Raw genomic sequence first — 27,247 nt, 5'->3', positions numbered from 1 at the left:
CCCGGACTCCCTGAAAACTTTTGGCATTCAGCTGCAAGGAAGAATACAGGTGTAGTAATAATTAATTCGATGAATGCAGACGCCGGCATAAGCTCTTTGATCGAACGGGCGGGCCGGGCGAGAGTAAGGAGTCTCATTCAATATGAATTTATCATCCGTACTCTTTAATGAACTCTTAACAACACTGAATATCAATGTCCCCGAGACTACGTTTTTCCAAGCCTTATGTACTCTATACCAAAAGGCCATGCGGCAAGCGCAGGCTACAGTTGGTTACACTTACAGTCACTCATCCCCCCCCACTATGGTGATTAGCTGCAGGGCACTGTTCACAGACTGTTCGTGCGCAGCGGCGACGCCCCTCCTGCAGCCTGGGTCGAGGGCAGAGCAGCTTCTGTTTACTTTCCTTCTGTCTTTGGCGTCTCAGGGAAATCCTTCCGTGTAGCACAGCCTGCACCACAGCCACATCAAGCTCTGGCTTGTTCACAGCACACAGCCAGAAACTCTCCACATACAGGTGATGTCCCAGAGCAAAAGGCAATAATGCTGCCGCATTAGAAGGTAAAGTGACCCCCAATCGCAGATTCCCTGAAAAGAAAGATTGGACATGGGCAGCGGTGGCCCAAGAGTTAATTAATTATGGCTGAAAGAATGGTCCGGTGCCCTCTGTTGGAGGTGACTCTAAAGCTATCAGATGAACAGTTGCGCCCCGCTTCTGAAAAAGCACAACCCCTACAGAATAACAACGGTAGGGGACACCCGAAGCATGAGGATACCCGGGCCCCAAGGGAGAAACGTTATGCCCTCTGGAAGTAGGGTGTTTTAAAGGGGATCCCTTGGGAGGGGATTGACGCGTTACCGACTCTCAACCTGGCAAGCCTGGTGAAAGGCTGGGCCAAAATACTGATGGGCTGGAAAAAAACACAATCCAAGGTGTACCTTAGGAGGGTGAAAGAAAATGGGCGGATAAAAGCTACACCCTTGCATAATCTTGGACCCTCCGCAATGTGGCCGACCCGGTCTCCTGATAATAAAAGGTCTACACAATGGACAAGGGTATTTTGAAACCCATACATCTTTTTGGCATGATGATGGCTTCTATTTGCAGGCCCCGACTGTTATGTAGTCCCCGTGTTTTCTGAAACTTCCTACTTAGCTGTACGTAGACTTTTTACAGTAATGTGCTTTGCACAGTCAGCCTTCTAACAGTGATCCAATTCTGGTGTATAATATCTTGTATAATAGCGGTAGTTATAGCCTTCTTAATATTTTTAGGATGCAAATAAGGATATGAATTATCTTGATGACCATGTAATTGTCCACCTGAATATACCTATTGCTGTATTAAATTGAAAGGCAAATGAGGAAAGCAATGTGGGAGGAGACCAGAGGTGCCCAAGCTTTCCCCACAAAGCTGCACCCACTGAAGCGAGAAGAAGACCACACTGGTTTCCTGGCCTCCCATACTTAGCAGGTGGCAGGGCTGACAGTGGAACTGTTGGCTTTGGCTTTTGAAGTCTACATCAGTCTGAGGCGAACGGGTGTAGGTCCATACCCTTGCGTACTTGCTGTTGAAGATACAGGGCTGAACTGGGCAAATCTCCCCTTGAAAAAGACAGATGCTTGTGTGTTCAGCGTTCAGCTGGGACCTGGCTGTGTTTTGGCATTTCAGGCTGGGGGAACGGTGGCTCTCTTAAAGACACGCAGAAGGCAGAAGCGGAGGGCTGTGCCTGGGAGCGCACGTGGGCACAGGGAGCTGAGCCAGTATCCCCGCTGCGCAGCAGTTGGGCTGCTCAGACCGCCCTAAACACGCCAGACACTCCTCAGAGGTCCCGCACGGGCTGCACCCCATGTGGACCCGTACCAGACCCTGTCGCCAGCCCCAAGGTGCCATCTGAAGGAAATGGGCCAGTACTTTGGGGATCACGACCCTCAGATGCTGCCAGGCTGTCTGATGAGTCTTCCTTGGCATGAGATGGCGGGTTGCCCCTCATGCTGCAGGATTTTGTCAAGGAACTGTGACAAGGGAAGGCTACAGGAGCATCACCTCCTTTTGCTTAGTTAGAAAGCGTCCCTGAAGTGGAGAGAAAGTGGAAAGCCTGAGGAAGGCCTCAGCCTGCACGAGGCGGAACTTGGCAGCTTTGAGAGGGCCTCTGATATGACAGTGCCCTGCAGCAGACTAACAGCCACATCCCTCTGGCCTATTTCTCCATTTAACTCTTTAATAACTATTCAGGTAAGCTGTCCACATGTGTCTGGTGGACAGCACTTGCTCCCACGATCTTCCCATGCACCTGCACTCGATAAATGCAGGTGTATCCTCGTTTTCCCCAGTTGCTCCGAATGCCGAGCTTCAAAAGCTGGAAGGCTCTGGGGTTCCCATTCTGCAACAAAACCGTGGCAAAAAGCAGCGTCACTCCCGGGCTGTAAAGAGTGAGCGCAGGCTGCGCGCATCTTCTCTGCCAGCCCCTCCCCTGCTCCAGGACCAGTTCCCATCCCGGCTGAGGCGGCAGCTCCCCCCTCCTTCCCTTCTCCCACCCAGGTGGCAAAGGACCCCGTGCCCCTGCAGACCAAACACCCGCCACAGGGCGTGTGGAGGGCAGCTGTGGAAAGCTGCGGCTCGCTGGCTGCGGGAAACGGAGCGTGGGGAAAGTCCGGCTGCCAGGGCAAGGTGCTGAGTGCCCTCCCTGCCACCAGCTGCCCAGCGGGTGCAGCCGGGTAGCCCTGGCGACCCACACAGCTGTGGAGGCAAGGGGGCCGTTGTTCTGCATTTGCTGCCCTGCTGGATGACACTCTGCCCCGCAGTCACATCAGTGTTTCTCTCGGCCAGTGTTGAGCCCCTGCCCCGGCAAGGACCATGCACACTCCTTCTTTAAGTGACTTCCTGGTAAACCAGCGTTTGGGCCCTGGCCTCTTGCCCACACACACTCACTGCACCTGCAGAGGGAAGGTCTGGGTCGGTTCTTTCTGCACGTTGTAGGTGAAGGTCCCCAGCAGAGTTTCCTCTTTGTCTTCCTCAGCCAGTCCCTTGGAGAAAATGCAAGAGGAGCAGCTCAGGCTGAAGACGTCCACGAGGAAAGGCTCATGCCAGATGTGGGCCCGTGATCCCCACTCAGCCCCTTCAGGACCAGCACGGTCGGGTCCCGGATGCGGTGGGGCTGAGTCTCCCCCTTGGCTGTTGCTCAAAGGCCTGGGGGTGCTGGGCCAAAACACTCTGAGCAAGCCTTAGGAGCGGTGACACCCCCCCCGGCGTGCCCCTTGTAATGTCCCCTCAGGGAACAGCAGTGCTTGGGAGCACTCCAGTCTCGGCAGAGGTGCAGAGAGGACCAAGTGCCCCTTACAGCTTTTCCCCGTGGCCCAGTCCCAGCCCCCAGTGCCCGGCAGAGACTTACAGAGACAGTGAAATCTCGGGGGGCACTGCTGACAGTGCCCAGCGGAGAGGCTGCCTTTGAGGTGTGCTGGATGGTGACGGTCGTGGGTTGTATTTGCATGGGCAACCGGATCAGCACCTCGCTCTGAGACCCTTGGAAAGGCCAGCAGTATCCCGGGGATGTATCTGACTGAAAGCAGAGGCCAAGAGCCATGAACGCGAGGCCATGATGGGCCCCGCTGGGCTCCCGCGCAGCCAGAAGCACAGAGACGGCACTGCGCCTGTGGGCTGGGCTTGTGCTCAAAATGAGTGGTGTGCTGGAAAGTGTGCGGAAGTGCCTGGCTCTCTTCCCGGTGTGGGACACAGGAAAAAAGCCAGCCAGTGGGAAACAGCGATGCCCCGCACCGGAGTCAGCGTTTCAGAGAAACCCCTCTCTTTGGCCCACAGCTCTGCAGCCTCCCCCCACTCCCCACTGTGCCATCAGGAGAGGGAAAATCCGAGCTGTGGCAGGGAAGTGGGGTGCCAAAGCGGAAGCTCCTTCAGCCAGCAGTGACCAGGGATGATGGGCAGGAAGCTCAGCTCAGCTCAGCCCCTTTCTGAGGATAACTGCCCTGTTTTTGCGAGCCAAGTCCCATGCGAATCCTCAAGTGTCAGGCACCAGACCAGTGCCGTGGTCTGGAGGAACACCACTGGCCTGAGGGGAGATGCCCCAGGGCTTGTCCCCAACTCTGTAAGGGGCAAGAGAGGCAGTACTGGCGGTTTCTGCTACTCTACCTGCACAAAGGTATCCAGCTCTGGTGGATCCCACAGGAACCAGAACACACTGCTGAAGCCTGTGCAGCTGCTGGACGATCTCTGCAGGTCAATGGCAGCCCCTAAGGGGAGAAGGGAGCAGCCTCAGGCCTGGAGGACCTGCTGGCTGCAGGCTATTTCTGAGGCTGCCTGCCAGCCCTGCACACAGCCTGACACCCTGGCAGGGGATGCAGCAAACAGAAGGAGATCCCCATGCTTGGTGACGACAGCCTTTGTCTCCCAGCCACACAAAGAGAAGGGCTGCGGGTGCTGGAATGCTGCAGGCTCCCATGGGAAGGGCAGCAGACCCAAGGCAAGGCCCCGCTGTGTGGACAGCAAAGGATGACCCGGCCACTGATTTTCATTCCCCAGGAAGGCTTAGGGGAGGAGGAGAGGTCAGAAACGCTGTGTAGGGCACGGCCGGGGCTCCAGCGAGAGCTCTGGCGGCAGGTCTGGTGCGAGCCCAAGGGAGCCGCTCAGCCACAGTCGTGCTCTGGGGCCCTGTGGATTCGTGCCGCCTCCCTCTGCCCCAGAGAGCAGAGTGCGCAGCACAGCCTGCTTTATGGAGCGCTAAGCACGACGAGCCCAGTGCCGTGACAGCCCTACAGCCCTGTCCGTTCGGCTGTACCTGCACTTTTCAGAGCCCAGTCAGACAACTGCGTGGTTGCAGACATTGCGTCTCTCATCTGCTGAACTTCCTGGGAAAGACAGAGAGAAGCAGGGGAAGCAACCACATCAGGCCTGGGCAGGAGGAAGAGCTTTACAGCGGAGAAGCTCAAGCAGCATCCCCTGGCAAGGGATGGATGTGTGGGCTGGGCAGGAAAAGCCCATCAGTTGGCCCAGGAAGCACCCTGTGCAGGGCCCTACTCGACCCAGCCCTCCTTCCCAAAGTGCAGGATCACCTTCCTCGTAGTGCTGATCTCTGCAGCCAGGCGCACCAGCTCATCTCTCAGCTGTTTCATCTCTTGGGATTGTTCCGACCCCACAGTCATCGTGTTCCTGCATTCACCAGGAAGGAGAGCAGATCTTGTCAGAGAGCGGCTCAGCTCTTCTCAGAGCCTCCAAGCTCAGGAGGAGCAGAGACAAAGGTGCTCAAGCCACCTTCTTTCCTTTTTGCGGGCTTGCAAATGCTTCCCTTCCCCTCCCGGTTTAGCAAAAGGCCCAGGCCGGAGCGAAAGGCACGAGCCCTGGGCGCTGCACAAGTGAGCGCCAATAGCACGGGCTCATCTGCCATTACCCCTCTAAACGTGCCGCGCGTCAGGAGAGGAGAGGGCTCTTACCGCAGGGAAAGCAGGTCGGCTGCAGGCTGCCCCAACAGCACCTGAAAGGGAAGGGTTCTCCATTTGAGTCCCAGAGCTGCTGGAGCTTTCCAGAGCCGGCGGCTCTAGGAGGGCAAGGCAGAAGCTGCTGCTGATTCTCTGGGTCACTGCCTAGAAGCGCAGGGACTGGGCGATGGACCCGCCCACCATCAGCAGGGCTCCTCCGTGGGGCTTGCCTGTCCCACAACAACAGTCACCGACCTGCGGCACATCCTGTGTCCACAGCCTCAACATGAGCATCAAGCTCCCGCAGCAAACACCAGCTGGAATGCAGATCACCAAGAGAGTTATTTCATTAGGGTGTCCAACGATCCCTGGAGTCACAGAGTCTCCTCCCACATCAGGGTAGCAAGAGGCTGGCTGAGGACATGGGGAAAAGGGTGCAGAGCTTGCAGCTCCAAGTGGGCACCCTCTCCTTGGTTTCAGGGCACACTTGGCGTCCCACAGCCACAGCCCATTTTCCCTCCCTTCTCTGCATGTAGTGGGCGCCTTGGAAGCTCCCTGAGCTGCAGACATGGGAGGCTGCAAGGGGCCCACCAGCACCTCTCTCTCACGCTGAAGCTCACGCTCTGTGCCTCTGCCGCTCCGCTGGCAGCAGGCAAATGCTCACCTAGAGCGCCTGCGAGCATCAAGATGAGGATCGTGAAGAGCCTCTTCTTTTTCAAGGTGATGATCTCTTTCCTGAATAGAAGAGGGAGTCCTGGTGTTAGCAGTGCTCAAGAGGAGGGCCCTGCACATGGGGGATTTTCTCTTACCAGCTGAGGAGCAGCAATGTGAGAGGAGCCAGGGTCTCCTGGTGGGGACCACTGCCAGCCTCCCCTTGCTCGCCTGGACCCGCTGGCACCCTTTGTCTGTGTGTCCATACTGGACACGTATTGTACTCACACGGCGGAGATCCCGGGGCTGAGGCGTCTCTGGAGGGAGACCACAGCCATCACCAGACTGAGGACCAAGCCTGGGCGAAGAAACCAGAGAGAAGTCTGAGGACTCTTCTTGAGGACACTGGTCTAGCACGTGCCAGATCCCTGCAGGGAGGTGGGCGCTGGTCCTATGGCCTCGCTCCCTGGGGCGGGGGCAGGGGCAGGGCCGTGGTTATGCCCTATCGAGTCGGGCAGCTGCGTGTCAACCTGGCCCAGGGCGGGTGGAGGGCCGGGCAGGGTCCCCTCGCAGGCAGGGCACTGACAGTGGGCCTGGAGAAGGAGGATGGCACGAGTCCTGGGTTACTGCACAGTTTCTAGAGTATCCCAGAAAGACACAGACGTGCTGCCCAGCTCTGTCGTTGTCACACAGCCGAGGTGGCCCCAGGCCTCCTTTGGGGCAGGAGGGCGCTGGTTCTGCAGGGCTGTCAGGCCCGGCCGAGCCAGGCAGGCTTGCTGCAAAGATGGGGCGAAAGGCAGCACCGAACTTGCCTTCCTTTACTGCAGCACCGTGGTGCGCAGACCCTCGCCGTCTGGTGCCCGGGCTCCTCCTGCCTCCTCGCCTCACCGGGGCAGCCCGTTGTGCTCCCTGAGGAGCCTTTCTCTTCCCCATCCTGGGGAGAACGGATGCTCTCCAGCAAGCTTCTGTGCCTGTCCGGTCAGAAGTCCTCCTGGAGACAGCTGGGAGAATGCCTGCCACAGGCACAGAGCCACCAGCGCACTGCGAGCTCCTCGCAGGCCCACAGCTAATGGCCCAGAGTGCCCGAGCTCAGAGGGGCTTGGCCCTGCATGGCTGTGACGTCACAGACAGAGCTGCAGGGGCTGGGGGGAGGGCGTCAGGGAGAGACCCCGCAGCCCGCTTGGTGCTGTGTTTGGCACTTGTGACCAGGCAGCGTTGGAAACACAGCAGCGTTTCAGCTGGCGCTGAGCAGCGCTTGCAGAGCGCCGAGGCCTCTCCTGTTTCTCGCTGTGTCCCCAAGCGAGTAGGCCGAGGCTGGGCGAGAGCCTGGGAGGGGACGCAGCTGGGATGGCCAAGCCAAACTGACCAGAGGGGTACTGCGTGCCATGTGACGTCGTGCTCCACAATAAAGCCTGGGCCTTTGGTCTTTCCGAAGTAGCCATTGCATGGGGACTGGCTGGGCATCGCTCTGCTGGGGCCAACTCAGCACTGCCAGCTGAGAGGAAGGAGGGTGTTTGCTGAGAGCTTTATAGTCGCCCAGTAGGCCAGGAAGGTTCCTGTGTGGCGGCACAAGGTGCCCTGGGGGCGCTGAGCGTGCGGTGGGACAGCATGGGGCCACACGGTGCACTGAGCGTTGCCCCCGCCTTCCCCCTGCTTGGGTAGGGCCAGCCCTGCCAGACAGGTGGTCTCATGGGGCAAGTAGGGTGGCTGGCTCTGCGTGACAGGGTGCATGGTCTGCACGGGTTCTTTGGGCCACTCAGCCCCACTGGCGCCACATCATCTTGGGTTTCTTCAGCTTCCAAGGTGGCTCCAGGCACATCGGCTCCTTCTAAGATGAGACAGCCTTCAGGGTCTTGCCATGTCGTAACGAGAGCAAACGCCTCAAAGAGGATAAAGACAGAGCCCTGGTGTGCACTGTCTCCATACCTTGTGAGTGAAGAGAGGGAGAAGCTGCCAATGCAGAGGCCCTGACCAGAAGACAGGCTTTGGAAAGCCTCTTGGCAGATGTCCCTGCCAATGCTCCTTCACCCACCACAGTCCTTCCACCTAGACTTGATGTCCGTTCTTGCCCAGGTGCCTTTGCTGCTCCAGACAGCCTCTCCCAGTGTACTGGTGTGCTGGGTTTCCACGTCCAGGTGATGGCAGCGGGGGCACTGCCGAAGGGCGTCTGTGAAGAGAGGCTGTGGCTGCGTTGTTCCAGACATGGCCAGTCCCAGACGGCTCCGACAGACCCACCAGGGAACTCGGCTGAGCACGTCCTATACCTTCCTGGGGCAAGATGTACCCCGCAGCTGAGTAGTGGGTCCGGTCTTGTTTAACAGGACTCCTACCACACCCGGACTACCATGTCCGGTTCTGGGCTTAGCTGCAGAAGACCGATGTGGAGCTACAGGACAGAGTGCAGTCTGGACTGAAGAAGCCAGTAAGACGGTGAAGAGACTGGCATATGCCTCATGCAAGGAAAGGCTGAGTGAGCTGGGACTGTTCAGCCCGGAGAATAGAAGGTGTAGGGGAATCTTAGTAATGTTTTTAAATAGCAAAAGGGAGGATGCAAAGAGGAGAGAGCCAGGCCCAGTGACTGGACCAGAAGCAATGGGCACAAACTGCAATACTGGAGGTTCCCTCTGAACATCAGGAAGCACTTTTTCACTGTGAGGTTGACTGAGCACTGGCTGAAGCAATTTCTTCTCAGAAATGTGTTGTTATATCTTCCTTAGTTTTCAACTAACAGTGTATGAACTAAGGCCACTATTTCAAAACAGTGTGAAGTTTCATACCCAGTCTTTAGGTCATACAGGTTTCTGAGCTGTTTTGGTAAAGAAGATATATTTATTAGCATACATGGGAATTTCTCTGTCATGAGCTCCCTCGTGTTCCTCCCAGGTCAGTGACAAACGTTTCTTAATTTCTGCATGGCCCCTTTACATCTAACACTCCTCTTCACAGAAGCTGCAGTCGCCCAGTAGGCCAGGAAGGTTCCCGTGTGGCGGCGCTGAGCATCTGGTGGGACAGCATGGGGCCACAGGTTGTAGTAAGCATGGCTTCTGAGTCAGGGGCCATATTTTAAGTCGTCTCAAAGTTTGCTTGCTCCCACCTCCACCGCACGCGCTGACATCACTCTCCAGGAGCCCACCAGTGACAAGCCGTGGAGCCTGCCCAGCCACAAGAACTTTGCCTGGCTACAGGGGCGCTGGGTCTGCAGGTCTCCTGACTGGCCACAGGCAACGAGAGGCTTGCATGGCCAAGGACAAATCACCTGTCCCTGCCAAAGCGTGGGTGGTGCTGCAAATGGAGGATGGATAAGTTAGAAATGCCTCCTCACCGTTTCTGTCCCCTAGTCAAGACCAAGCAGCAATACGAACATGGTGAATACAAATCCCCTCAAGTTATGACCAAGGAGTTTCCATACTCTGCAACTGAAGTAGCCAATCTAAAAAAGGATTTTCGTTGTTCACCAAAAGATTCTGAGACGGAATAAGTTTGGAGGGTGTCATTGTCTGGGGAGGATCAGACATTAGGAAGGGAGCAGGAAGCCGAGGGCTACTGTGGGCCAGGAGTGTTCCCTACCACCAGTGACCACCGTGCGCCCTGGTCCCCAACTCAAAGAGCAGCCCCCTGGGCTGGCGGCCTTAAGCCTTTCTAAAGAGGGGACCCCCTTGCCATTGTGGTGTCAGACAATCAGTTAGTGGAAAATGGACAGAGGGCAGCATGTCAGCAAAGGACATATGACCCGGAGCTTAAATTTAATTCAGAATCCCCAGTGAGGACACTTGTTGACTCTGAGCGAATGAAACCTCTCGTACAGGACCTCCCGGACTCCCTGAAAACTTTTGGCATTCAGCTGCAAGGAAGAATACAGGTGTAGTAATAATTAATTCGATGAATGCAGACGCCGGCATAAGCTCTTTGATCGAACGGGCGGGCCGGGCGAGAGTAAGGAGTCTCATTCAATATGAATTTATCATCCGTACTCTTTAATGAACTCTTAACAACACTGAATATCAATGTCCCCGAGACTACGTTTTTCCAAGCCTTATGTACTCTATACCAAAAGGCCATGCGGCAAGCGCAGGCTACAGTTGGTTACACTTACAGTCACTCATCCCCCCCCACTATGGTGATTAGCTGCAGGGCACTGTTCACAGACTGTTCGTGCGCAGCGGCGATGCCCCTCCTGCAGCCTGGGTCGAGGGCAGAGCAGCTTCTGTTTACTTTCCTTCTGTCTTTGGCGTCTCAGGGAAATCCTTCCGTGTAGCACAGCCTGCACCACAGCCACATCAAGCTCTGGCTTGTTCACAGCACACAGCCAGAAACTCTCCACATACAGGTGATGTCCCAGAGCAAAAGGCAATAATGCTGCCGCATTAGAAGGTAAAGTGACCCCCAATCGCAGATTCCCTGAAAAGAAAGATTGGACATGGGCAGCGGTGGCCCAAGAGTTAATTAATTATGGCTGAAAGAATGGTCCGGTGCCCTCTGTTGGAGGTGACTCTAAAGCTATCAGATGAACAGTTGCGCCCCGCTTCTGAAAAAGCACAACCCCTACAGAATAACAACGGTAGGGGACACCCGAAGCATGAGGATACCCGGGCCCCAAGGGAGAAATGTTATGCCCTCTGGAAGTAGGGTGTTTTAAAGGGGATCCCTCGGGAGGGGATTGACGCGTTACCGACTCTCAACCTGGCAAGCCTGGTGAAAGGCTGGGCCAAAATACTGATGGGCTGGAAAAAAACACAATCCAAGGTGTACCTTAGGAGGGTGAAAGAAAATGGGCGGATAAAAGCTACACCCTTGCATAATCTTGGACCCTCCGCAATGTGGCCGACCCGGTCTCCTGATAATAAAAGGTCTACACAATGGACAAGGGTATTTTGAAACCCATACATCTTTTTGGCATGATGATGGCTTCTATTTGCAGGCCCCGACTGTTATGTAGTCCCCGTGTTTTCTGAAACTTCCTACTTAGCTGTACGTAGACTTTTTACAGTAATGTGCTTTGCACAGTCAGCCTTCTAACAGTGATCCAATTCTGGTGTATAATATCTTGTATAATAGCGGTAGTTATAGCCTTCTTAATATTTTTAGGATGCAAATAAGGATATGAATTATCTTGATGACCATGTAATTGTCCACCTGAATATACCTATTGCTGTATTAAATTGAAAGGCAAATGAGGAAAGCAATGTGGGAGGAGACCAGAGGTGCCCAAGCTTTCCCCACAAAGCTGCACCCACTGAAGCGAGAAGAAGACCACACTGGTTTCCTGGCCTCCCATACTTAGCAGGTGGCAGGGCTGACAGTGGAACTGTTGGCTTTAGCTTTTGAAGTCTACATCAGTCTGAGGCGAACGGGTGTAGGTCCATACCCTTGCGTACTTGCTGTTGAAGATACAGGGCTGAACTGGGCAAATCTCCCCTTGAAAAAGACAGATGCTTGTGTGTTCAGCGTTCAGCTGGGACCTGGCTGTGTTTTGGCATTTCAGGCTGGGGGAACGGTGGCTCTCTTAAAGACACGCAGAAGGCAGAAGCGGAGGGCTGTGCCTGGGAGCGCACGTGGGCACAGGGAGCTGAGCCAGTATCCCCGCTGCGCAGCAGTTGGGCTGCTCAGACCTCCCTAAACACGCCAGACACTCCTCAGAGGTCCCGCACGGGCTGCACCCCATGTGGACCCGTACCAGACCCTGTCGCCAGCCCCAAGGTGCCATCTGAAGGAAATGGGCCAGTACTTTGGGGATCACGACCCTCAGATGCTGCCAGGCTGTCTGATGAGTCCTCCTTGGCATGAGATGGCGGGTTGCCCCTCATGCTGCAGGATTTTGTCAAGGAACTGTGACAAGGGAAGGCTACAGGAGCATCACCTCCTTTTGCTTAGTTAGAAAGCGTCCCTGAAGTGGAGAGAAAGTGGAAAGCCTGAGGAAGGCCTCAGCCTGCACGAGGCGGAACTTGGCAGCTTTGAGAGGGCCTCTGATATGACAGTGCCCTGCAGCAGACTAACAGCCACATCCCTCTGGCCTATTTCTCCATTTAACTCTTTAATAACTATTCAGGTAAGCTGTCCACATGTGTCTGGTGGACAGCACTTGCTCCCACGATCTTCCCATGCACCTGCACTCGATAAATGCAGGTGTATCCTCGTTTTCCCCAGTTGCTCCGAATGCCGAGCTTCAAAAGCTGGAAGGCTCTGGGGTTCCCATTCTGCAACAAAACCGTGGCAAAAAGCAGCGTCACTCCCGGGCTGTAAAGAGTGAGCGCAGGCTGCGCGCATCTTCTCTGCCAGCCCCTCCCCTGCTCCAGGACCAGTTCCCATCCCGGCTGAGGCGGCAGCTCCCCCCTCCTTCCCTTCTCCCACCCAGGTGGCAAAGGACCCCGTGCCCCTGCAGACCAAACACCCGCCACAGGGCGTGTGGAGGGCAGCTGTGGAAAGCTGCGGCTCGCTGGCTGCGGGAAACGGAGCGTGGGGAAAGTCCGGCTGCCAGGGCAAGGTGCTGAGTGCCCTCCCTGCCACCAGCTGCCCAGCGGGTGCAGCCGGGTAGCCCTGGCGACCCACACAGCTGTGGAGGCAAGGGGGCCGTTGTTCTGCATTTGCTGCCCTGCTGGATGACACTCTGCCCCGCAGTCACATCAGTGTTTCTCTCGGCCAGTGTTGAGCCCCTGCCCCGGCAAGGACCATGCACACTCCTTCTTTAAGTGACTTCCTGGTAAACCAGCGTTTGGGCCCTGGCCTCTTGCCCACACACACTCACTGCACCTGCAGAGGGAAGGTCTGGGTCGGTTCTTTCTGCACGTTGTAGGTGAAGGTCCCCAGCAGAGTTTCCTCTTTGTCTTCCTCAGCCAGTCCCTTGGAGAAAATGCAAGAGGAGCAGCTCAGGCTGAAGACGTCCACGAGGAAAGGCTCATGCCAGATGTGGGCCCGTGATCCCCACTCAGCCCCTTCAGGACCAGCACGGTCGGGTCCCGGATGCGGTGGGGCTGAGTCTCCCCCTTGGCTGTTGCTCAAAGGCCTGGGGGTGCTGGGCCAAAACACTCTGAGCAAGCCTTAGGAGCGGTGACACCCCCCCCGGCGTGCCCCTTGTAATGTCCCCTCAGGGAACAGCAGTGCTTGGGAGCACTCCAGTCTCGGCAGAGGTGCAGAGAGGACCAAGTGCCCCTTACAGCTTTTCCCCGTGGCCCAGTCCCAGCCCCCAGTGCCCGGCAGAGACTTACAGAGACAGTGAAATCTCGGGGGGCACTGCTGACAGTGCCCAGCGGAGAGGCTGCCTTTGAGGTGTGCTGGATGGTGACGGTCGTGGGTTGTATTTGCATGGGCAACCGGATCAGCACCTCGCTCTGAGACCCTTGGAAAGGCCAGCAGTATCCCGGGGATGTATCCGACTGAAAGCAGAGGCCAAGAGCCATGAACGCGAGGCCATGATGGGCCCCGCTGGGCTCCCGCGCAGCCAGAAGCACAGAGACGGCACTGCGCCTGTGGTCTGGGCTTGTGCTCAAAATGAGTGGTGTGCTGGAAAGTGTGCGGAAGTGCCCGGCTCTCTTCCCGGTGTGGGACACAGGAAAAAAGCCAGCCAGTGGGAAACAGCGATGCCCCGCACCGGAGTCAGCGTTTCAGAGAAACCCCTCTCTTTGGCCCACAGCTCTGCAGCCTCCCCCCACTCCCCACTGTGCCATCAGGAGAGGGAAAATCCGAGCTGTGGCAGGGAAGTGGGGTGCCAAAGCGGAAGCTCCTTCAGCCAGCAGTGACCAGGGATGATGGGCAGGAAGCTCAGCTCAGCTCAGCCCCTTTCTGAGGATAACTGCCCTGTTTTTGCGAGCCAAGTCCCATGCGAATCCTCAAGTGTCAGGCACCAGACCAGTGCCGTGGTCTGGAGGAACACCACTGGCCTGAGGGGAGATGCCCCAGGGCTTGTCCCCAACTCTGTAAGGGGCAAGAGAGGCAGTACTGGCGGTTTCTGCTACTCTACCTGCACAAAGGTATCCAGCTCTGGTGGATCCCACAGGAACCAGAACACACTGCTGAAGCCTGTGCAGCTGCTGGACGATCTCTGCAGGTCAATGGCAGCCCCTAAGGGGAGAAGGGAGCAGCCTCAGGCCTGGAGGACCTGCTGGCTGCAGGCTATTTCTGAGGCTGCCTGCCAGCCCTGCACACAGCCTGACACCCTGGCAGGGGATGCAGCAAACAGAAGGAGATCCCCATGCTTGGTGACGACAGCCTTTGTCTCCCAGCCACACAAAGAGAAGGGCTGCGGGTGCTGGAATGCTGCAGGCTCCCATGGGAAGGGCAGCAGACCCAAGGCAAGGCCCCGCTGTGTGGACAGCAAAGGATGACCCGGCCACTGATTTTCATTCCCCAGGAAGGCTTAGGGGAGGAGGAGAGGTCAGAAACGCTGTGTAGGGCACGGCCGGGGCTCCAGCGAGAGCTCTGGCGGCAGGTCTGGTGCGAGCCCAAGGGAGCCGCTCAGCCACAGTCGTGCTCTGGGGCCCTGTGGATTCGTGCCGCCTCCCTCTGCCCCAGAGAGCAGAGTGCGCAGCACAGCCTGCTTTATGGAGCGCTAAGCACGACGAGCCCAGTGCCGTGACAGCCCTACAGCCCTGTCCGTTCGGCTGTACCTGCACTTTTCAGAGCCCAGTCAGACAACTGCGTGGTTGCAGACATTGCGTCTCTCATCTGCTGAACTTCCTGGGAAAGACAGAGAGAAGCAGGGGAAGCAACCACATCAGGCCTGGGCAGGAGGAAGAGCTTTACAGCGGAGAAGCTCAAGCAGCATCCCCTGGCAAGGGATGGATGTGTGGGCTGGGCAGGAAAAGCCCATCAGTTGGCCCAGGAAGCACCCTGTGCAGGGCCCTACTCGACCCAGCCCTCCTTCCCAAAGTGCAGGATCACCTTCCTCGTAGTGCTGATCTCTGCAGCCAGGCGCACCAGCTCATCTCTCAGCTGTTTCATCTCTTGGGATTGTTCCGACCCCACAGTCATCGTGTTCCTGCATTCACCAGGAAGGAGAGCAGATCTTGTCAGAGAGCGGCTCAGCTCTTCTCAGAGCCTCCAAGCTCAGGAGGAGCAGAGACAAAGGTGCTCAAGCCACCTTCTTTCCTTTTTGCGGGCTTGCAAATGCTTCCCTTCCCCTCCCGGTTTAGCAAAAGGCCCAGGCCGGAGCGAAAGGCACGAGCCCTGGGCGCTGCACAAGTGAGCGCCAATAGCACGGGCTCATCTGCCATTACCCCTCTAAACGTGCCGCGCGTCAGGAGAGGAGAGGGCTCTTACCGCAGGGAAAGCAGGTCGGCTGCAGGCTGCCCCAACAGCACCTGAAAGGGAAGGGTTCTCCATTTGAGTCCCAGAGCTGCTGGAGCTTTCCAGAGCCGGCGGCTCTAGGAGGGCAAGGCAGAAGCTGCTGCTGATTCTCTGGGTCACTGCCTAGAAGCGCAGGGACTGGGCGATGGACCCGCCCACCATCAGCAGGGCTCCTCCGTGGGGCTTGCCTGTCCCACAACAACAGTCACCGACCTGCGGCACATCCTGTGTCCACAGCCTCAACATGAGCATCAAGCTCCCGCAGCAAACACCAGCTGGAATGCAGATCACCAAGAGAGTTATTTCATTAGGGTGTCCAACGATCCCTGGAGTCACAGAGTCTCCTCCCACATCAGGGTAGCAAGAGGCTGGCTGAGGACATGGGGAAAAGGGTGCAGAGCTTGCAGCTCCAAGTGGGCACCCTCTCCTTGGTTTCAGGGCACACTTGGCGTCCCACAGCCACAGCCCATTTTCCCTCCCTTCTCTGCATGTAGTGGGCGCCTTGGAAGCTCCCTGAGCTGCAGACATGGGAGGCTGCAAGAGGCCCACCAGCACCTCTCTCTCACGCTGAAGCTCACGCTCTGTGCCTCTGCCGCTCCGCTGGCAGCAGGCAAATGCTCACCTAGAGCGCCTGCGAGCATCAAGATGAGGATCGTGAAGAGCCTCTTCTTTTTCAAGGTGATGATCTCTTTCCTGAATAGAAGAGGGAGTCCTGGTGTTAGCAGTGCTCAAGAGGAGGGCCCTGCACATGGGGGATTTTCTCTTACCAGCTGAGGAGCAGCAATGTGAGAGGAGCCAGGGTCTCCTGGTGGGGACCACTGCCAGCCTCCCCTTGCTCGCCTGGACCCGCTGGCACCCTTTGTCTGTGTGTCCATACTGGACACGTATTGTACTCACACGGCGGAGATCCCGGGGCTGAGGCGTCTCTGGAGGGAGACCACAGCCATCACCAGACTGAGGACCAAGCCTGGGCGAAGAAACCAGAGAGAAGTCTGAGGACTCTTCTTGAGGACACTGGTCTAGCACGTGCCAGATCCCTGCAGGGAGGTGGGCGCTGGTCCTATGGCCTCGCTCCCTGGGGCGGGGGCAGGGGCAGGGCCGTGGTTATGCCCTATCGAGTCGGGCAGCTGCGTGTCAACCTGGCCCAGGGCGGGTGGAGGGCCGGGCAGGGTCCCCTCGCAGGCAGGGCACTGACAGTGGGCCTGGAGAAGGAGGATGGCACGAGTCCTGGGTTACTGCACAGTTTCTAGAGTATCCCAGAAAGACACAGACGTGCTGCCCAGCTCTGTCGTTGTCACACAGCCGAGGTGGCCCCAGGCCTCCTTTGGGGCAGGAGGGCGCTGGTTCTGCAGGGCTGTCAGGCCCGGCCGAGCCAGGCAGGCTTGCTGCAAAGATGGGGCGAAAGGCAGCACCGAACTTGCCTTCCTTTACTGCAGCACCGTGGTGCGCAGACCCTCGCCGTCTGGTGCCCGGGCTCCTCCTGCCTCCTCGCCTCACCGGGGCAGCCCGTTGTGCTCCCTGAGGAGCCTTTCTCTTCCCCATCCTGGGGAGAACGGATGCTCTCCAGCAAGCTTCTGTGCCTGTCCGGTCAGAAGTCCTCCTGGAGACAGCTGGGAGAATGCCTGCCACAGGCACAGAGCCACCAGCGCACTGCGAGCTCCTCGCAGGCCCACAGCTAATGGCCCAGAGTGCCCGAGCTCAGAGGGGCTTGGCCCTGCATGGCTGTGACGTCACAGACAGAGCTGCAGGGGCTGGGGGGAGGGCGTCAGGGAGAGACCCCGCAGCCCGCTTGGTGCTGTGTTTGGCACTTGTGACCAGGCAGCGTTGGAAACACAGCAGCGTTTCAGCTGGCGCTGAGCAGCGCTTGCAGAGCGCCGAGGCCTCTCCTGTTTCTCGCTGTGTCCCCAAGCGAGTAGGCCGAGGCTGGGCGAGAGCCTGGGAGGGGACGCAGCTGGGATGGCCAAGCCAAACTGACCAGAGGGGTACTGCGTGCCATGTGACGTCGTGCTCCACAATAAAGCCTGGGCCTTTGGTCTTTCCGAAGTAGCCATTGCATGGGGACTGGCTGGGCATCGCTCTGCTGGGGCCAACTCAGCACTGCCAGCTGAGAGGAAGGAGGGTGTTTGCTGAGAGCTTTATAGTCGCCCAGTAGGCCAGGAAGGTTCCTGTGTGGCGGCACAAGGTGCCCTGGGGGCGCTGAGCGTGCGGTGGGACAGCATGGGGCCACACGGTGCACTGAGCGTTGCCCCCGCCTTCCCCCTGCTTGGGTAGGGCCAGCCCTGCCAGACAGGTGGTCTCATGGGGCAAGTAGGGTGGCTGGCTCTGCGTGACAGGGTGCATGGTCTGCACGGGTTCTTTGGGCCACTCAGCCCCACTGGCGCCACATCATCTTGGGTTTCTTCAGCTTCCAAGGTGGCTCCAGGCACATCGGCTCCTTCTAAGATGAGACAGCCTTCAGGGTCTTGCCATGTCGTAACGAGAGCAAACGCCTCAAAGAGGATAAAGACAGAGCCCTGGTGTGCACTGTCTCCATACCTTGTGAGTGAAGAGAGGGAGAAGCTGCCAATGCAGAGGCCCTGACCAGAAGACAGGCTTTGGAAAGCCTCTTGGCAGATGTCCCTGCCAATGCTCCTTCACCCACCACAGTCCTTCCACCTAGACTTGATGTCCGTTCTTGCCCAGGTGCCTTTGCTGCTCCAGACAGCCTCTCCCAGTGTACTGGTGTGCTGGGTTTCCACGTCCAGGTGATGGCAGCGGGGGCACTGCCGAAGGGCGTCTGTGAAGAGAGGCTGTGGCTGCGTTGTTCCAGACATGGCCAGTCCCAGACGGCTCCGACAGACCCACCAGGGAACTCGGCTGAGCACGTCCTATACCTTCCTGGGGCAAGATGTACCCCGCAGCTGAGTAGTGGGTCCGGTCTTGTTTAACAGGACTCCTACCACACCCGGACTACCATGTCCGGTTCTGGGCTTAGCTGCAGAAGACCGATGTGGAGCTACAGGACAGAGTGCAGTCTGGACTGAAGAAGCCAGTAAGACGGTGAAGAGACTGGCATATGCCTCATGCAAGGAAAGGCTGAGTGAGCTGGGACTGTTCAGCCCGGAGAATAGAAGGTGTAGGGGAATCTTAGTAATGTTTTTAAATAGCAAAAGGGAGGATGCAAAGAGGAGAGAGCCAGGCCCAGTGACTGGACCAGAAGCAATGGGCACAAACTGCAATACTGGAGGTTCCCTCTGAACATCAGGAAGCACTTTTTCACTGTGAGGTTGACTGAGCACTGGCTGAAGCAATTTCTTCTCAGAAATGTGTTGTTATATCTTCCTTAGTTTTCAACTAACAGTGTATGAACTAAGGCCACTATTTCAAAACAGTGTGAAGTTTCATACCCAGTCTTTAGGTCATACAGGTTTCTGAGCTGTTGTGGTAAAGAAGATATATTTATTAGCATACATGGGAATTTCTCTGTCATGAGCTCCCTTGTGTTCCTCCCAGGTCAGTGACAAACGTTTCTTAATTTCTGCATGGCCCCTTTACATCTAACACTCCTCTTCACAGAAGCTGCAGTCGCCCAGTAGGCCAGGAAGGTTCCCGTGTGGCGGCGCTGAGCATCTGGTGGGACAGCGTGGGGCCACAGGTTGTAGTAAGCATGGCTTCTGAGTCAGGGGCCATATTTTAAGTCGTCTCAAAGTTTGCTTGCTCCCACCTCCACCGCACGCGCTGACATCACTCTCCAGGAGCCCACCAGTGACAAGCCGTGGAGCCTGCCCAGCCACAAGAACTTTGCCTGGCTACAGGGGCGCTGGGTCTGCAGGTCTCCTGACTGGCCACAGGCAACGAGAGGCTTGCATGGCCAAGGACAAATCACCTGTCCCTGCCAAAGCGTGGGTGGTGCTGCAAATGGAGGATGGATAAGTTAGAAATGCCTCCTCACCGTTTCTGTCCCCTAGTCAAGACCAAGCAGCAATACGAACATGGTGAATACAAATCCCCTCAAGTTATGACCAAGGAGTTTCCATACTCTGCAACTGAAGTAGCCAATCTAAAAAAGGATTTTCGTTGTTCACCAAAAGATTCTGAGACGGAATAAGTTTGGAGGGTGTCATTGTCTGGGGAGGATCAGACATTAGGAAGGGAGCAGGAAGCCGAGGGCTACTGTGGGCCAGGAGTGTTCCCTACCACCAGTGACCACCGTGCGCCCTGGTCCCCAACTCAAAGAGCAGCCCCCTGGGCTGGCGGCCTTAAGCCTTTCTAAAGAGGGGACCCCCTTGCCATTGTGGTGTCAGACAATCAGTTAGTGGAAAATGGACAGAGGGCAGCATGTCAGCAAAGGACATATGACCGGGAGCTTAAATTTAATTCAGAATCCCCAGTGAGGACACTTGTTGACTCTGAGCGAATGAAACCTCTCGTACAGGACCTCCCGGACTCCCTGAAAACTTTTGGCATTCAGCTGCAAGGAAGAATACAGGTGTAGTAATAATTAATTCGATGAATGCAGACGCCGGCATAAGCTCTTTGATCGAACGGGCGGGCCGGGCGAGAGTAAGGAGTCTCATTCAATATGAATTTATCATCCGTACTCTTTAATGAACTCTTAACAACACTGAATATCAATGTCCCCGAGACTACGTTTTTCCAAGCCTTATGTACTCTATACCAAAAGGCCATGCGGCAAGCGCAGGCTACAGTTGGTTACACTTACAGTCACTCATCCCCCCCCACTATGGTGATTAGCTGCAGGGCACTGTTCACAGACTGTTCGTGCGCAGCGGCGACGCCCCTCCTGCAGCCTGGGTCGAGGGCAGAGCAGCTTCTGTTTACTTTCCTTCTGTCTTTGGCGTCTCAGGGAAATCCTTCCGTGTAGCACAGCCTGCACCACAGCCACATCAAGCTCTGGCTTGTTCACAGCACACAGCCAGAAACTCTCCACATACAGGTGATGTCCCAGAGCAAAAGGCAATAATGCTGCCGCATTAGAAGGTAAAGTGACCCCCAATCGCAGATTCCCTGAAAAGAAAGATTGGACATGGGCAGCGGTGGCCCAAGAGTTAATTAATTATGGCTGAAAGAATGGTCCGGTGCCCTCTGTTGGAGGTGACTCTAAAGCTATCAGATGAACAGTTGCGCCCCGCTTCTGAAAAAGCACAACCCCTACAGAATAACAACGGTAGGGGACACCCGAAGCATGAGGATACCCGGGCCCCAAGGGAGAAACGTTATGCCCTCTGGAAGTAGGGTGTTTTAAAGGGGATCCCTCGGGAGGGGATTGACGCGTTACCGACTCTCAACCTGGCAAGCCTGGTGAAAGGCTGGGCCAAAATACTGATGGGCTGGAAAAAAACACAATCCAAGGTGTACCTTAGGAGGGTGAAAGAAAATGGGCGGATAAAAGCTACACCCTTGCATAATCTTGGACCCTCCGCAATGTGGCCGACCCGGTCTCCTGATAATAAAAGGTCTACACAATGGACAAGGATATTTTGAAACCCATACATCTTTTTGGCATGATGATGGCTTCTATTTGCAGGCCCCGACTGTTATGTAGTCCCCGTGTTTTCTGAAACTTCCTACTTAGCTGTACGTAGACTTTTTACAGTAATGTGCTTTGCACAGTCAGCCTTCTAACAGTGATCCAATTCTGGTGTATAATATCTTGTATAATAGCGGTAGTTATAGCCTTCTTAATATTTTTAGGATGCAAATAAGGATATGAATTATCTTGATGACCATGTAATTGTCCACCTGAATATACCTATTGCTGTATTAAATTGAAAGGCAAATGAGGAAAGCAATGTGGGAGGAGACCAGAGGTGCCCAAGCTTTCCCCACAAAGCTGCACCCACTGAAGCGAGAAGAAGACCACACTGGTTTCCTGGCCTCCCATACTTAGCAGGTGGCAGGGCTGACAGTGGAACTGTTGGCTTTAGCTTTTGAAGCCTACATCAGTCTGAGGCGAACGGGTGTAGGTCCGTACCCTTGCGTACTTGCTGTTGAAGATACAGGGCTGAACTGGGCAAATCTCCCCTTGAAAAAGACAGATGCTTGTGTGTTCAGCGTTCAGCTGGGACCTGGCTGTGTTTTGGCATTTCAGGCTGGGGGAACGGTGGCTCTCTTAAAGACACGCAGAAGGCAGAAGCGGAGGGCTGTGCCTGGGAGCGCACGTGGGCACAGGGAGCTGAGCCAGTATCCCCGCTGCGCAGCAGTTGGGCTGCTCAGACCTCCCTAAACACCCCAGACACTCCTCAGAGGTCCCGCACGGGCTGCACCCCATGTGGACCCGTACCAGACCCTGTCGCCAGCCCCAAGGTGCCATCTGAAGGAAATGGGCCAGTACTTTGGGGATCACGACCCTCAGATGCTGCCAGGCTGTCTGATGAGTCCTCCTTGGCATGAGATGGCGGGTTGCCCCTCATGCTGCAGGATTTTGTCAAGGAACTGTGACAAGGGAAGGCTACAGGAGCATCACCTCCTTTTGCTTAGTTAGAAAGCGTCCCTGAAGTGGAGAGAAAGTGGAAAGCCTGAGGAAGGCCTCAGCCTGCACGAGGCGGAACTTGGCAGCTTTGAGAGGGCCTCTGATATGACAGTGCCCTGCAGCAGACTAACAGCCACATCCCTCTGGCCTATTTCTCCATTTAACTCTTTAATAACTATTCAGGTAAGCTGTCCACATGTGTCTGGTGGACAGCACTTGCTCCCACGATCTTCCCATGCACCTGCACTCGATAAATGCAGGTGTATCCTCGTTTTCCCCAGTTGCTCCGAATGCCGAGCTTCAAAAGCTGGAAGGCTCTGGGGTTCCCATTCTGCAACAAAACCGTGGCAAAAAGCAGCGTCACTCCCGGGCTGTAAAGAGTGAGCGCAGGCTGCGCGCATCTTCTCTGCCAGCCCCTCCCCTGCTCCAGGACCAGTTCCCATCCCGGCTGAGGCGGCAGCTCCCCCCTCCTTCCCTTCTCCCACCCAGGTGGCAAAGGACCCCGTGCCCCTGCAGACCACCCGCCACAGGGAGTGTGGAGGGCAGCTGTGGAAAGCTGCGGCTCGCTGGCTGCGGGAAATGGAGCGTGGGGAAAGTCCGGCTGCCAGGGCAAGGTGCTGAGTGCCCTCCCTGCCACCAGCTGCCCAGCGGGTGCAGCCGGGTAGCCCTGGGGACCCACACAGCTGTGGGGGCAAGGGGGCCGTTGTTCTGTATTTGCTGCCCTGCTGGATGACACTCTGCCCCGCAGTCACATCAGTGTTACTCTCGGCCAGTGTTGAGCCCCTGCCCCGGCAAGGACCATGCACACTCCTTCTTTAAGTGACTTCCTGGTAAACCAGCGTTTGGGCCCTGGCCTCTTGCCCACACACACTCACTGCACCTGCAGAGGGAAGGTCTGGGTCGGTTCTTTCTGCACGTTGTAGGTGAAGGTCCCCAGCAGAGTTTCCTCTTTGTCTTCCTCAGCCAGTCCCTTGGAGAAAATGCAAGAGGAGCAGCTCAGGCTGAAGACGTCCACGAGGAAAGGCTCATGCCAGATGTGGGCCCGTGATCCCCACTCAGCCGCTTCAGGACCAGCACAGTCGGGTCCCGGATGCGGTGGGGCTGAGTCTCCCCCTTGGCTGTTGCTCAAAGGCCTGGGGGTGCTGGACCAAAACACTCTGAGCAAGCCTTAGGAGCGGTGACACCCCCCCCGGCGTGCCCCTTGTAATGTCCCCTCAGGGAACAGCAGTGCTTGGGAGCACTCCAATCTCGGCAGAGGTGCAGAGAGGACCAAGTGCCCCTTACAGCTTTTCCCCGTGGCCCAGTCCCAGCCCCCAGTGCCCGGCAGAGACTTACAGAGACAGTGAAATCTCGGGGGGCACTGCTGACAGTGCCCAGCGGAGAGGCTGCCTTTGAGGTGTGCTGGATGGTGACGGTCGTGGGTTGTATTTGCATGGGCAACCGGATCAGCACCTCGCTCTGAGACCCTTGGAAAGGCCAGCAGTATCCCGGGGATGTATCCGACTGAAAGCAGAGGCCAAGAGCCATGAACGCGAGGCCATGATGGGCCCCGCTGGGCTCCCGCGCAGCCAGAAGCACAGAGACGGCACTGCGCCTGTGGGCTGGGCTTGTGCTCAAAATGAGTGGTGTGCTGGAAAGTGTGCGGAAGTGCCCGGCTCTCTTCCCGGTGTGGGACACAGGAAAAAAGCCAGCCAGTGGGAAACAGCGATGCCCCGCACCGGAGTCAGCGTTTCAGAGAAACCCCTCTCTTTGGCCCACAGCTCTGCAGCCTCCCCCCACTCCCCACTGTGCCATCAGGAGAGGGAAAATCCGAGCTGTGGCAGGGAAGTGGGGTGCCAAAGCGGAAGCTCCTTCAGCCAGCAGTGACCAGGGATGATGGGCAGGAAGCTCAGCTCAGCTCAGCCCCTTTCTGAGGATAACTGCCCTGTTTTTGCGAGCCAAGTCCCATGCGAATCCTCAAGTGTCAGGCACCAGACCAGTGCCGTGGTCTGGAGGAACACCACTGGCCTGAGGGGAGATGCCCCAGGGCTTGTCCCCAACTCTGTAAGGGGCAAGAGAGGCAGTACTGGCGGTTTCTGCTACTCTACCTGCACAAAGGTATCCAGCTCTGGTGGATCCCACAGGAACCAGAACACACTGCTGAAGCCTGTGCAGCTGCTGGACGATCTCTGCAGGTCAATGGCAGCCCCTAAGGGGAGAAGGGAGCAGCCTCAGGCCTGGAGGACCTGCTGGCTGCAGGCTATTTCTGAGGCTGCCTGCCAGCCCTGCACACAGCCTGACACCCTGGCAGGGGATGCAGCAAACAGAAGGAGATCCCCATGCTTGGTGACGACAGCCTTTGTCTCCCAGCCACACAAAGAGAAGGGCTGCGGGTGCTGGAATGCTGCAGGCTCCCATGGGAAGGGCAGCAGACCCAAGGCAAGGCCCCGCTGTGTGGACAGCAAAGGATGACCCGGCCACTGATTTTCATTCCCCAGGAAGGCTTAGGGGAGGAGGAGAGGTCAGAAACGCTGTGTAGGGCACGGCCGGGGCTCCAGCGAGAGCTCTGGCGGCAGGTCTGGTGCGAGCCCAAGGGAGCCGCTCAGCCACAGTCGTGCTCTGGGGCCCTGTGGATTCGTGCCGCCTCCCTCTGCCCCAGAGAGCAGAGTGCGCAGCACAGCCTGCTTTATGGAGCGCTAAGCACGACGAGCCCAGTGCCGTGACAGCCCTACAGCCCTGTCCGTTCGGCTGTACCTGCACTTTTCAGAGCCCAGTCAGACAACTGCGTGGTTGCAGACATTGCGTCTCTCATCTGCTGAACTTCCTGGGAAAGACAGAGAGAAGCAGGGGAAGCAACCACATCAGGCCTGGGCAGGAGGAAGAGCTTTACAGCGGAGAAGCTCAAGCAGCATCCCCTGGCAAGGGATGGATGTGTGGGCTGGGCAGGAAAAGCCCATCAGTTGGCCCAGGAAGCACCCTGTGCAGGGCCCTACTCGACCCAGCCCTCCTTCCCAAAGTGCAGGATCACCTTCCTCGTAGTGCTGATCTCTGCAGCCAGGCGCACCAGCTCATCTCTCAGCTGTTTCATCTCTTGGGATTGTTCCGACCCCACAGCCATCGTGTTCCTGCATTCACCAGGAAGGAGAGCAGATCTTGTCAGAGAGCGGCTCAGCTCTTCTCAGAGCCTCCAAGCTCAGGAGGAGCAGAGACAAAGGTGCTCAAGCCACCTTCTTTCTTTTTTGCGGGCTTGCAAATGCTTCCCTTCCCCTCCCAGTTTAGCAAAAGGCCCAGGCCGGAGCGAAAGGCACGAGCCCTGGGCGCTGCACAAGTGAGCGCCAATAGCACGGGCTCATCTGCCATTACCCCTCTAAACGTGCCGCGCGTCAGGAGAGGAGAGGGCTCTTACCGCAGGGAAAGCAGGTCGGCTGCAGGCTGCCCCAACAGCACCTGAAAGGGAAGGGTTCTCCATTTGAGTCCCAGAGCTGCTGGAGCTTTCCAGAGCCGGCGGCTCTAGGAGGGCAAGGCAGAAGCTGCTGCTGATTCTCTGGGTCACTGCCTAGAAGCGCAGGGACTGGGCGATGGACCCGCCCACCATCAGCAGGGCTCCTCCGTGGGGCTTGCCTGTCCCACAACAACAGTCACCGACCTGCGGCACATCCTGTGTCCACAGCCTCAACATGAGCATCAAGCTCCCGCAGCAAACACCAGCTGGAATGCAGATCACCAAGAAAGTTATTTCATTAGGGTGTCCAATGATCCCTGGAGTCACAGAGTCTCCTCCCACATCAGGGTAGCAAGAGGCTGGCTGAGGACATGGGGGAAAGGGTGCAGAGCTTGCAGCTCCAAGTGGGCACCCTCTCCTTGGTTTCAGGGCACACTTGGCGTCCCACAGCCACAGCCCATTTTCCCTCCCTTCTCTGCATGTAGTGGGCGCCTTGGAAGCTCCCTGAGCTGCAGACATGGGAGGCTGCAAGAGGCCCACCAGCACCTCTCTCTCACGCTGAAGCTCACGCTCTGTGCCTCTGCCGCTCTGCTGGCAGCAGGCAAATGCTCACCTAGAGCGCCTGCGAGCATCAAGATGAGGATCGTGAAGAGCCTCTTCTTTTTCAAGGTGATGATCTCTTTCCTGAATAGAAGAGGGAGTCCTGGTGTTAGCAGTGCTCAAGAGGAGGGCCCTGCACATGGGGGATTTTCTCTTACCAGCTGAGGAGCAGCAATGTGAGAGGAGCCAGGGTCTCCTGGTGGGGACCACTGCCAGCCTCCCCTTGCTCGCCTGGACCCGCTGTCACCCTTTGTCTGTGTGTCCATACTGGACACGTATTGTACTCACACGGCAGAGATCCCGGGGCTGAGGCGTCTCTGGAGGGAGACCACAGCCATCACCAGACTGAGGACCAAGCCTGGGCGAAGAAACCAGAGAGAAGTCTGAGGACTCTTCTTGAGGACACTGGTCTAGCACGTGCTAGATCCCTGCAGGGAGGTGGGCGCTGGTCCTATGGCCTCGCTCCCTGGGGTCGGGGCAGGGGCAGGGCCGTGGTTATGCCCTATCGGGTCGGGCAGCTGCGTGTCAACCTGGCCCAGGGCGGGCGGAGGGCCCGGCAGGGTCCCCTCGCAGGCAGGGCACTGACAGTGGGCCTGGAGAAGGAGGATGGCACGAGTCCTGGGTTACTGCACAGTTTCTAGAGTATCCCAGAAAGACACAGACGTGATGGCCAGCTCTGTCGTCGTCACACAGCCGAGGTGGCCCCAGGCCTCCTTTGGGGCAGGAGCTCGCTGGTTCTGCAGGGCTGTCAGGCCCGGCCGAGCCAGGCAGGCTTGCTGCAAAGATGGGGCGAAAGGCAGCGCCAAACTTGCCTTCCTTTACTGCAGCACCGTGGTGCGCAGACCCTCGCCGTCTGGTGCCCGGGCTCCTCCTGCCTCCTCGCCTCACCGGGGCAGCCCGTTGTGCTCCCTGAGGAGCCTTTCTCTTCCCCATCCTGGGGAGAACGGATGCTCTCCAGCAAGCTTCTGTGCCTGTCCGGTCAGAAGTCCTCCTGGAGACAGCTGGGAGAATGCCTGCCACAGGCACAGAGCCACCAGCGCACTGCGAGCTCCTCGCAGGCCCACAGCTAATGGCCCAGAGTGCCCGAGCTCAGAGGGGCTTGGCCCTGCATGGCTGTGACGTCACAGACAGAGCTGCAGGGGCTGGGGGGAGGGCGTCAGGGAGAGACCCCGCAGCCCGCTTGGTGCTGTGTTTGGCACTTGTGACCAGGCAGCGTTGGAAACACAGCAGCGTTTCAGCTGGCGCTGAGCAGCGCTTGCAGAGCGCCGAGGCCTCTCCTGTTTCTCGCTGTGTCCCCAAGCGAGTAGGCCGAGGCTTGGCGAGAGCCTGGGAGGGGACGCAGCTGGGATGGCCAAGCCAAACTGACCAGAGGGGTACTGCGTGCCGTGTGACGTCGT

The 27,247-nt window shown here is 57.3% G+C and overlaps 3 protein-coding genes and 1 long non-coding RNA gene across 4 annotated transcripts; all 4 read right to left on the bottom strand.

Moving 5' to 3' along the window:
- Positions 1-2,186: 2,186 nt before the first annotated feature.
- On the bottom strand, positions 2,187-3,584 carry LOC139826550 (sperm-associated antigen 4 protein-like). Its single transcript, XM_071802682.1, has 3 exons — positions 3,393-3,584; positions 2,938-3,027; positions 2,187-2,384 (listed from the first exon to the last, which is right to left on the bottom strand). Exons 1-3 carry the CDS (start codon positions 3,582-3,584, stop codon positions 2,229-2,231), a joined length of 438 nt encoding a protein of 145 aa, XP_071658783.1. The 3' UTR covers positions 2,187-2,228.
- Positions 3,585-4,159: 575 nt separating this feature from the next.
- LOC139826531 (uncharacterized) lies at positions 4,160-5,145 on the bottom strand. The gene is made up of 3 exons (XR_011736650.1): positions 5,065-5,145; positions 4,791-4,860; positions 4,160-4,245 (listed from the first exon to the last, which is right to left on the bottom strand). It is a non-coding gene; the product is annotated as an uncharacterized lncRNA (long non-coding RNA).
- Positions 5,146-12,074: 6,929 nt separating this feature from the next.
- Positions 12,075-15,027, bottom strand: LOC139826380 (sperm-associated antigen 4 protein-like). The gene is made up of 6 exons (XM_071801905.1): positions 14,953-15,027; positions 14,679-14,748; positions 14,033-14,133; positions 13,281-13,448; positions 12,826-12,915; positions 12,075-12,272 (listed from the first exon to the last, which is right to left on the bottom strand). Exons 1-6 carry the CDS (start codon positions 15,010-15,012, stop codon positions 12,117-12,119), a joined length of 645 nt encoding a protein of 214 aa, XP_071658006.1. The 5' UTR covers positions 15,013-15,027; the 3' UTR covers positions 12,075-12,116.
- A 6,935-nt stretch (positions 15,028-21,962) lies between these two features.
- On the bottom strand, positions 21,963-24,926 carry LOC139826549 (sperm-associated antigen 4 protein-like). Its single transcript, XM_071802681.1, has 6 exons — positions 24,807-24,926; positions 24,563-24,632; positions 23,917-24,017; positions 23,165-23,332; positions 22,710-22,799; positions 21,963-22,160 (listed from the first exon to the last, which is right to left on the bottom strand). Exons 1-6 carry the CDS (start codon positions 24,924-24,926, stop codon positions 22,005-22,007), a joined length of 705 nt encoding a protein of 234 aa, XP_071658782.1. The 3' UTR covers positions 21,963-22,004.
- Between the last annotated feature and the right edge of the window lie 2,321 nt (positions 24,927-27,247).

The sequence above is a fragment of the Patagioenas fasciata genome, chromosome Z (genome assembly GCF_037038585.1).
Source record: "Patagioenas fasciata isolate bPatFas1 chromosome Z, bPatFas1.hap1, whole genome shotgun sequence".
NCBI classification, from domain to species: Eukaryota; Metazoa; Chordata; class Aves; order Columbiformes; family Columbidae; genus Patagioenas; species Patagioenas fasciata.
Note: the sequence above shows the minus strand (reverse complement) of the source record. Positions and strands in the feature narration are given on the sequence as shown.